General features: G+C 44.8%; 1 protein-coding gene across 1 annotated transcript in view; it reads left to right on the top strand.

Moving 5' to 3' along the window:
• Nucleotides 1–4350: 4350 nt before the first annotated feature.
• LOC115480614 (nuclear receptor ROR-beta-like) overlaps nucleotides 4351–11500 on the top strand; it is a 71547-nt gene continuing 64397 nt past the window's right edge. The window contains exon 1 of the mRNA XM_030219422.1: nucleotides 4351–4614. Coding sequence (XP_030075282.1) covers nucleotides 4608–4614 — 7 coding nt within the window. The 5' untranslated portion in view covers nucleotides 4351–4607. The remainder of the gene's footprint in view (nucleotides 4615–11500) is intronic.

Raw genomic sequence — 11500 nt, 5'->3', positions numbered from 1 at the left:
CATCAGGGGCTATTTCCACGGATGGATATGGCTATAATTTGGTAGAAAATGGGGTGCTGAGGTGTCACTATTCTTGCCAAATTTCAACCACATTGATCCAGTGGGATAAATCCTGATAGATTAGGAAAAGGGAGACAGCTGGTAGGGTAGGGAAATTAGAACCTAACAGGGTGAAAGACATGTTGATGTATTTTTCATTTGTTACATATAAATGTACATATCAGCCACTCGTTTCTTTCCTCCCCTTACCTTTCCACACGTTTGGTTTCTTGTTATCCTTCTCTCCGTTTCTCCCATTCTCTCTCCTTGGTGGATATGATGAACTTGTGTTAACAGATGAAATAGTGACTTCCTCACTGGAATGTAGAGACACATGACACTTCAGCCAAAGGCCCTAGAGGATGTGGTGTTTTATGGTATCTAATTCCTGCACTCTCCTTTTCCACAGGCTAAAATCTTCCAAAGCACAGACTGCTCTGCCACTTTAAAAACTGGCTGATGTTGTGTTTGAATTCAAACACTATCTGGTTGATAATCAGCCTGCAGTGGTCAGCATTTTTTTAAATGCTGACTGCTACAAACAGAATTAGCCCTGGATATTCAATGCCAGGTTCTGAACCCCGCCCCCCAACTGTCAAGCCCCTTCTGATCTCCTTCGTTCTCCCCCAAACAACCACAACCCCCCCCCCCCCAAGGTTCCTTGTGCCCAATCCCTGGTGGTCTAGAGGGAGAACTGGTAGGAGCAATATTGACCGGTATGTTTTAAGTTCAAAGAACTATATTGAGGCAAGTCATTCCTGGCAGTATAGAAATATTTATTTATTTATTTGTTTGTTTGTTTGTTGCATTTGTATCCCACATTTTCCCACCTTTTTGCAGGAGTGCCCACAGACATATTTGGGAGGGATACATAAAAACACCAATATACAAAAAGTTATAATTTAGTTATTAAAATTGGGAGAAGGTCAAATTCTTCTCTTCTCCCTCCTGTACAAGCAGGTACCCTGCTTTCAAATGAACTTGGAACTCAAAAGGACATCTGCTTAATTGTTTGCATGTCTACAGCTATGGTTATGAGTTTACATACTATATACATTGGATGCTAGTGATTAAGTGTGCCAAAACATCCAGCTTCTGACCTCACCTGGTCTACAGGTTACACACACAGTCCCTTTCTCTCTTTCCCCTCCCCAAGGGTTTGGCACTGCTCCCTCATCTCACTCACTTCCCTGCGGTCTTGTAAAGTTTTCTTTGGTTGCTGGAGGTAGAAGTAGAATGGGCTGCCTTTGGCCAACCCCTGGGTCTTTCCTCTATTGTGTCCTGCCTCTTCTAATCAGTGGCATAGCTATAGGGGGCCACGGGGGCCTAGGCTCCCTCAAACTGGCTCTAGGGTCCCCAGTTTGGCTGGCAGGGGTCCCCATCCCCACCAGCTAAGGCATTTGTCCTGTGCTGGCCTTACATTGCTAGCGCCCTGTCCTATTTTTCAGCGCCATGCACATTCATTTTAATGAAACTGAGCAGGCTCATATGCTCAGTTTCATTAAAATGAGCGTGCACAGCGCTGAAAGCAGGACAGGGCACCAGGCAATGTAAGAGCAGCACGGGACAAACACTTTAGCCAAGGTACCTTCCAGTGGTGGTGGTGGTGGTGGCGGTGGGGGGGAGCAGCGGTAGCAGAAGTGGTACCTTCCAGCGGTGGCAGGGAGGCAGAAGTAGCGGGTGGAGTGGCAGCAGTGGGGGGGCAGAGGTGGCGGCGAGAGGGCGGCAGCGGCGGGGGAGGCAGAGGTGGCGGTGAGAGGGCAGCAGCAGAGAGATGGGATAAAATGTGCCCCCCCCCCCACCTTGGGCTCTGGCTCCCCTCCCATCGAAGTCTGGCTATGCCCCTTCTTCTAATGTAATAGGGCCAGATTACAAAGACACAACCCCGGTCACCACAACCAATACAGACATCCCATCTGCAGATAAACTCGCCAAATACTTCAACGAAAAAATTGTAAACCTACGCAAAACACTACCCCAGGACATTAGTGATATTGATAACTTCATCACCAGTCTGGACCCAACCACAGGTGAATACTCAGCGGACTGAATCTGCACTAACTTCGCTCTCCTCTCCGTCGAAGCAATTACCCAGGCGATTCATAGGATCTTCAACACTCACTGTGAACTGGATATCTGCCTCAGCTACCTTATAAAATCCGCCCTCGACCACTTCATAGCAGACCTCACATCCCACCTAAACTACATGCTCCAACAAGGCTTCTTCCCCAAGGAAAAAGGCAACATCCTACTCACCCCAATACCAAAAGATACCAAGAAAAAAAATAAACGATCTTGCAAACTATTGCCCAGTTGCATCTATCCCATTGGCTGTCAAACTGATGGAAAGCATGGTAACCAAACAACTGAATGATTACATAAACAAATTCTCAATTTTACACGAATCACAATCAGGATTTCGCCCCCTCCACATTACCGAAACAGTACTAGTTACTCTCTTAGCCAAATTCAAGCAGGAAATATGCAGACGATGTCACAATATATATTCCTTACAAACATGACCTGACCGAAATCACTAACGAAATCAATCTCAGCACAAACATCATGAACTCATGGGCTAATGCATTTCAACTAAAATTCAACACAGAAAAGACACATTGCCTTATCCTCTCATCCCAACGCAATACGTACAAACCCACAAATATAAACACCCCGGATTACACCCTCCCCATCTTAGATAGCCTGAAAATCCTCGGCATTATGATTGACCGAAACCTTACACTTGAGAGCCAAGTGAAATCTACAACTAAGAAAATGTTCCACTCAATGTGGAAACTCAAACGAGTGAAACCATTCCTCCCTAGGGAAACATTTCGTAATTTGATACAATCAATGGTACTAAGCCATGTTGACTACTGCAACGGAATCTATGCAGGATGCAAAGAACAACTCATAAAAAAACTGCAGCCTGCTCAAAATATGGCAGCCAGGTTCATATTTGGAAAAACAAGATTCAAAAGCGCCAACCCCCTCCGAGAAAAACTGCACTGGCTCCCTATAAAAGAACGTATAGCTTTCAAAATCTGCACCCTGGTTCACAGAATTATCTATGACGAAGCCCCGGGATACATGACCAACCTCATAGACCTACCATCCAGAAACACAATCGGATCAACATGAGCATACCTAAATCTCCACTACCCAAACTGCAAAGGACTCAAATACAAATCAACGTATGCAGCCAGCTTCTCCTATATAAGCACACAATTGTGGGACGCATTACCAAAAGCCGTAAAAACAACGTATAACTATCTAAACTTCAGAAAACTATTAAAACCCAACATGTTCAAAAAGGCATACCCAACTGACTCAACTTAAACGCCTGAACCATGCAACACAATGAAACCAAAGCTCGTAATGGTCATAAACTAACTCTTCTGTTCCTCTTCATGATTCCTAAATGTGTCTGTACACATGAACCTTATTCGAACACAACACCATATTGTATTTATTTCTCTACCGGTGTTGGCGAACGCCTTCATGGTATTATGTAAACCACATTGAACCTGCAAAAAGGTGGGAAAATGTGGGATACAAATGTAACAAATAAATAGATAATTTCCTGTGGGTAGGATGCAGCAGAAGGAAGACCCAAGTGACAGAGAAGTCCCAGACCTGGGACCGAGAGATACTGAACTTGTTGGAGGGGGGATGCCAGAAGCAATGCAATAGGGTGGAGGGGGGGGGGGGGGCAAAGCAGGTTGGCTCAGCCAGGGTAACCTATCCCTTGAGCCAGCACTGTATATGCAGGTACTTATTTTGTTCCTGAGGCAATGGAGGGTTAAGTGACCCCAGAGGCATAAGGACTTGCAGTGGGAACTGAACCCGGTTCACCAGGATCAAAACCCACTGCACTAATCACCAGGCTACTCACCACCCATGCATAATTGCTGAGCATCCCCAATATTGAGGAAGCTTCTTTTTGCTGTGTTCTGGGAATGTAAATTTGAATTGTATTTAGCGCCCCCAATAATTTTGAAAAGTTGGCTTGTATGAGCCTAGGGCGGTTGATCGATTTTATACACAAGAGAAGAGCACATAACAGCTACAAAGCAGAAAGCACGCCGCGAACACTTGACTAACAGCATGAGATGTAAGCGAGTAGGCGTGGTTTCAAGAAAAGGGGCGTGCTTTAACTACAAGAAGGAGGAGTAAGCGGGGTTTTCTGCTAGAAATGAACTGCTAGAAAAGGGAAAGAGGCGGGACTCGGGGCGGAACGCTACCAGGAGTAGGAGGGGTAGACATTTGTCATGTGAATTTCCACATGCTCTAGCTGCCGCGTAAAGTAGGTTAGCAGACCCGATCGAGCCCGGTGGAGAGAAGGTGGCAAAGAGACGAGTCACTTTCTGCTCTGTCCTTCTGTCTGTTCGTACGGGCAACCACTGGGGTCACTTGGATAGCCAAACGGGAGAGAATAAGAGGTACAATAAAAAAAAGAAAAGGATTCGTTTGGACGTCTAAACGGATCGCGTAGGACGTGTCAATTTGGACCATCTCCACTGCAAGTTTTAATGAGCCTCTCGGATACTTCATAATAAAAAGCCAACATGCGAGGTAATTTTCTAGAGGGAATGAAAGAAAGAAGTAGTATGATTATATGTTTGACTAATATTTTTCATAAGTTTTCTGGAAGAAAGCGTCTGTTATCCAGTCTGAATGTAGCAGCATCGGGAAGGATTAGTTGCTTTCGGTGCGTGCAGGTACAAGAGACATGGAAACTGTATTAAAAACAAAAGGTGCGGGAAGGGGAAAAGACATTCGTTTGGTGGACGCTAATGATCTCCGCGCGATAGGTGGTATTACTGCATCTTTTGCGCTGCTGTGATTGTTTATGTATTATTCTGTTCAGCCCTTCCTTGTTGTCATCCAGTGCTTTCATCTTGTGCAACTTTCTGCACTGTTTATCTCCTACGTAAGACCTTGGCAACATTTGGAAAGAGAGATCCACCCATTCTCTTCCAGCAGCGGCACAAGTAATAGCTTAGAAACTGCAAAAGCATTCCCAGTTTCTAAAGGGGACGGCTGCCTGCAAATATTTTCAGCTGCTGAAGTTGGCCGTTGCTAGGGAGGGGTTTAAAATTTGGCGATCCTTCCATATCGCTGAGATGTTTCTGCATACATGTAATTAGGACTTGTTTCATATACACACTGCTTATTATACCTTCAGTGTGCTCTGTTTAATTCTGCATGGCAATAGGCAGATTAGAGTTGACTTAAGTTATTACAGTAACAAAAGCCTCATAATCCCTCTTTCAGTATGAGGCTGTTAAGATATTGGTTGATGAACTTTAAAAAAAGGCTGCACATAAGTTGTATCCTATGATCTATTAGGAACGCTTGACCACTGGAGGTGGGACTGCCTTACCTATGTCTTCCAGTCCCTTTCCTTCCACACCCCCCCCCCCCCAACCTTGATACCATTCTTACATCAAACCTTAAATCGAACAGCACACCAACTGGAAGTAAACAGTAGGCCCCAGCTTTGTTTATTAACAATTCTATGAAAATTGTAAAAAAAATTCCATACAGTAATACTCCGAGCTACGCTTAAAATATTGAGACAATATCCCCCAGCTACTTGCCTTATCAGCTAAGTAGCAAGTCTGTCAACCACTCTGTATCTGACAATCTTCACTCCCCCAGCCCTGCCTTGACCGCTGAGCTAGGGCCATGGAACAAGTATGGACTTCCATGCCTGTTAACTGGGTCCTGAGACCCACTATGATAATCAAATCCTGAACCCTGCTTTTGTTATGGCTTATCCCCCATGAGCCATGACCCCCATAGCTCCGGTGTCCACCCACTGCGACAACCATAACAAAAAACAAACAAACATTGTCACACCCTTACAACAGAAGAACAATCCCAAGTCAAGCCAATGTAAGGGTGGGCAAAAGGGTAAGCTGCCTCCGAGGAGCAGGGAAAAGCCATGAGCCTTGGAGGGGCTGCTTTAAATACTCCTGCTGGCAAACCCTCCCCCATCTGAAGGTCTGACCAATGGGGTAATCGGGGAGAGGGTCCAGCGGGATTAGGTGCATTACTTGAAGTGGCCAATCATGTTGTCTGACCAGCGACTCTAGTCACTGGCTCCCTCGCGAAGCCCCTTTCACCTTCTCAGATTTTCTCTCTGCCCAAGTCCCAAGTCAAGGTAAGTGCCCAGCCCACGGTTAACAGGGGCCCTTCGAGACTACTCTCCAGCTTGTCTCTAAATTTACAAATCTGTGTGACAGGCTGCAGCAGAGGCACTGGATCATTTGTTTGAATCAGAATCTGGTTTTGTTGTGGATTTTTGGGACAGGTCTACTTAGAGGTCATTCCAAGAAGGCTGTAGGGAGACTATCTGAAAGTTAATTTTAAGCTAGCAAAGCTGGTTTCTCTTCTTGTGTAAGGTGCATAAGAGTTTTCAGAGGAAGGGTCAGCATTTCATCTTAGTTCCTTGTTCCTTATAATATGTACCCTTTGCTGTTTATAGCAATGGAAATATGTCTGCAAATCTGCATAGATTGACACTTTGTGAACAGAGCTAATTCTAGATTTAGTTTTTGAGGATCTAAAATATTCTCCTGGGCTTCTTTTATGGAATTCTTTTATGGAATTCCAGTGGCTTTGTTTACTAAGGTCCCTTGCCTATCCTGGTAGATAATTTATTGCATGGAACTATTTAAAGAGAGCACCAGTGGCAGTTTAATCATGCCACTTTATTATGGAAGTCTTTCCAGTTTGTCATAACTGATTTCAGTTGTTGCTTTTGCTTCTGCTCTCCTCCCTTCACTGGATGCCCTTTTTGCATTCCCTGCAGACTGTGGTGCATGGGGCTTTACACTGTATAATCCTGTTGGCTTTATAGACCTTCTGCTCCCTCCTTTCCAAAGATAGCCTGGTGGAGAGGGTGCTGGAGGCCGGTGAGCCTTAAAGATTGTCCTAGTGACCTAGATCTGTCATTGGGAATGGGGAAGGAGGAGGAAGAGAAGGGGAAGTGGAGTGAAGCTTTCGCTTCTGCATTGTCTGTGGATAAGAGAAGCAGGTTGGTCCACTGAGACTGGTAAGCGGGGAAGAAATATTAAAGGGCGACCATTAGACATTTTTTATTACTGTGAGCACTGCTATCACTAGCTGTAGAAGGGTGTGAATTTTGAAACATCTGTGTGGAAAATCTGGTCTCCCTCTACTAATGTGGTTCTTCATTTGATTCTAGCAATGTTAGGGCAGTTTAGAGCTGGGCTTCTGTCTGCAGGAACACAGCTGCACATATGAACTGTGGCAGTGTCCCTGAAAGGAATTTCATACCCACAGTAAAATTAAAAGACAAATTTCTGCTATTAGAGTAATGAAAAACATCTTTATCCATGTTAATCAGCATATTACAAAAACATGGCAGATGAACCATCCTAAACATTGATAATTCTAAGTTGGATGGGGTCAGCTTGATGAATTTGTAATTTGCAAAGAATGAGTCCAGTGGTTTGAAATATATGGTGGTTATTTTAGCAGCTCTTCTGTGCTTTGGATGTCCGAAAACCGGCATTTAGGATGTCCAAATCCCAATTTTATTGAGGCAGGATATGGAGGTCTGAAACTGCAGCACATCCATATAGCATGGGGGTGTGGTCTGGGTGTGTTTTGGGTGGGACTAAGGAGGGGTCACAATATAGACATCCAACTTCAATTGCAGAAGGGGAAGAGACATCCCTGTCCAAAGAGATGGACATCTGTGTTTAGACCTGGAACTTGACATGTCCAGGCTACAGACAAGTGCTGTAACTGATGGAGTAGTGGAAGTCGCAGCAGGTATTTTTCTGTCCTTGGGAGGCTCACAATTTAAAAAGAAAAGAAAATTACAAACGACTACAGGGGAACTTGAACCAGAAACCTCTGGTTCTCTTCTCTATGCTGCTTCTCTCCCTGCTGGTGTAACCATTAATGCATCCCACTATTATCAAAAAACAAGTTTTGGTTCAAAGTGGCTTACAGTTTACATTTTGGTGGAGTTGCAATAGCGTTGTGCAATGTTGGGAGGGCACCTGTAGTTCGTGTGGTTATTCATAGAGTTTGTGTGGTTATTCATTAGGGGGTCCTTTTACTAAGGTGCTCTGAAAAATGGTCTGCGGTAGTGTAGACGCATGTTTTGGGTCCGTGCAGAATCATTTTTCAGCGCACCTGCAAAAAATGCCTTTTAAAACTTTGCCGAAAATGGACGTGTGGCAAAATTAAAATTGCCGCGTGTCCATTTTGGGTCTGAGACTTTACTGCCAGCCATTGACCTAGCGGTAAAGTCTCATGCAGTAACCGGGTGGTACATTTGGCACGCGTAGCTGCCGTGCGCCAGAAAATAAAAAATATTTTTCAGTTGCACGTAGGGGACGTGCACCAAAATGAAATTACCGCAAGGGCCATGCAGTAGCCGTGCGGTAACTCCATTTTGGTGCACGTTGGGTGCGCGTAGACGCTTACGTGGCTTAGTAAAAGGGCCCCTAGGTTTTCTGTGAGGCCATTTGATAATATGGTTTTCCTCTGCTGCCACAAAAATGTCCACATCCTTTGTTTTTACCCTGTTCATAGTCTGGACATTTCAGTTGGTAAAATGGATGTTTATGCTGGACATCACTAGCACTTGGACGTTCATTTCTCATATATTTTAGAACAGGCTTTGTGTCGGCAGATCCTGCTCTAAATTTCATGTGAGATGGACGTCCATATATGACGTACAGACTTGGATGTCAATATTCTGAATTAGATGACCTTTCTAAATTGCCCTTCCACATGTTCTAATTCTAAAAATGTAAGATTTTGTATGTATCTTCCTAGAGATCCATTATATGAATTTCAACGCAGAGGGCATGTTTCCTAAACCCCACAACAAATCAGATTTTTAGGAAATGCAGTATGATATATGAGATAAATCCTGCATATATTAAAAACCTCAGTATCTTCAGCACCAAAATGATTTCTTAATGGAGGGGGTAAAGTATATATCAGTAGAAACACCCAGCTCCTATTGTCAAGGAAAAGAAGAGATGATGATAGGAGTTGGGTGTTTCTACCGATATATATTAACAGGCCCGTGCCAAGGGTCTATGCCGCCCCCCCCCCGCAGACGAAATGTTGGCGCCCCCCCCCCCCCCGCAGAAGAACAGTTGGCGCGCGCGCGCCCCTCTCCCCCCCTCTTCCCCCCGTGAAGATGATCGCTGCGCGCCCTGGGGGCCTTTAAATCTTTTACTTGCAGTCGCAGCAGCGTCTGTGAAAACGGAGCGCTGCCGACGTCTCCCTTCCCTTGCACTCGTTGGTTCCCTCAGTGTCCCGCCTTCTTCTGATGTCAGAAGAAGGCGGGACACTGAGGGAGCCAACGAGTGCAAGGGAAGGGAAGGGAGACGTCGGCAGCGCTCCGTTTTCACAGACGCTGCTGCGACTGCAAGTAAAAGATTTAAAGGCCTCGGCATTGCGGGGCGAGGGTAAGCACTGCGGCGGCGCCCTCCAGAGGTGGGCGCCCTCCTGCGGTGCTTACCCCGCTTACCGCATCGGCACGGGCCTGTATATTAAAAACCTAGCATATGGAAATTTATGTCATGTACTGTATATGTATTGTGGGTATCTTGATATACTGACTGGCAGTGTGAGTCACCAGCACAGATTTGAGGATCCCTGGTACACATTTAAAAGCATGATATATATCTTGTATACATCAGGATTGATTTAGCTGCAGTGGCGTTCCTAGGGGGGCTAACACCCGGGGCGGATCGCCTATGCGCCCCGCCCCCCCGGGTGCAGTGCCCCCCCGGATGCAGCATGACCCCCCCCCGGCGAAAGTACCCCCCCCCCCGCAAAAGAACCCCCCGCACGGGTGCACGCCGCTGGGGGGGGGGTGTCGCGTGCGCCTGTCCGTCGTTCGTTCCATGCTCCCTCTGCCCCGGAACAGAACCTGTTCCGGGGCAGAGGGAGCATGGAATGAACGACGGACAGGCGCGCGCGGCCCCCTCCCTCAGCGGCGTGCACCCGGGGCGGAACACCACTGTTTAGCTGTCATAAGTAACTGAAGCAGAACTCATTGGTAAAGTCATTCATAACAGCAACTTGAACTAAGTGTGCAAACATCCACAAAGGATATTTCTCTTTATTTCCTTTATATGTGGAAATAATAAATAATGTATGTGTGTTCCCTGTTGTTGCTGAAAGGATGCGTCTTTTTCAATTATGCATAACCTCCTGTAGTTCTAGAGCAAGGGTTCTCAACTCGGTCCTCAGGACACGCCAAGTCAGTCAGATTTTCGGGGTACCCACAATGAATATGGATGAGAGAGATTTGCATACATTGGATGCAGTGCATGCAAATTTATCTCATGCATATTCATTGTGGATACCTTGAAAACCAGATTGGCTTGCTGAGTCCTGAGGATTCAGATCTCCTGTCCTAGAGAAAACAGGAAAGGAACCATTTTCACTAAGCTGCCTAGATGCAAGGCAGGCATATTCTTTGGTCACTATGTACCTTGTAATTGTATATGAGAACCAAAGAGCATGGACAACCAACAGCAGGCATATGAAACTGCCCAAGTACTTTTTCCTTGAAAATTAACTAGATGATACACGTGGAGGCATATTTTCAAAGCACAGATTCCATACTAACCTATGGAACTTTGTAAGTCTAGGTGCTTTCAAATTTTATTTATTTATTGTTCACTTATATCCCACATTTTCCCACTCATGCAGGCACAATGAACCCCTAGTGTTGATCAAAGTACTTAAATAAAAGTAAAAGTAAATGTATATTTTAATACTTAAATAAAAATACAGTGAAGACCATATTAAATAATTTACTTAAGTGAAGGTAAAAAAGTTATTGCCTAATTATAATACTTTTTGAGTAAAAAGTAGAAGTACTGCGACTACAATGACTGTTTTATCCCAGCAACTTTATCGCTGTACAATTTTATTTATTTATTTATTTATTTATTGCACTTGTATCCCACATTTTCCCACCTATTTGCAGGCTCAGTTATGGCATCGCCATTCCAGGGTAAAGATACAATTGGTGTTGCAAAGAGTATGACAAAAAAGAGCTAGACAAACAATATAGAAGGAAGACGTTCAGAACAAGGGAAGAGTGGTGAAGTGTTATAATTAAGCTATGGATTCTCGTGGTAGGTCTTGTTTCAGAGATTTGTGAAAGTGGGTTATATCGTTAATTGTTTTCAGGTTAGTTGGTAGTGCATTCCACAGCTGCGTGCTCATGTAGGAAAAGCTGGATGCGTGTGTTAGTTTGTATTTTAATCCTTTTACAGCTGGGGAAGTGTAGATTGAGAAATGTGCGGGCAGTTCTTTTAGCATTTCTGGGAGGTAGGTCCACGAGATCTAGCAATCCACTTGGCTTTTAGTAAAATATATATTTTTTAAATGACTGTCTCATGCGAGTGTGCTTGTGAGTCATTAATCCAGCACTGTTCAA

Source organism: Microcaecilia unicolor, chromosome 11 (assembly GCF_901765095.1).
Source record: "Microcaecilia unicolor chromosome 11, aMicUni1.1, whole genome shotgun sequence".
Classification (NCBI taxonomy): Eukaryota; Metazoa; Chordata; class Amphibia; order Gymnophiona; family Siphonopidae; genus Microcaecilia; species Microcaecilia unicolor.
The sequence above is the reverse complement of the archived record's forward strand: the minus strand, read 5'-3'. Positions and strand labels throughout refer to the sequence as shown.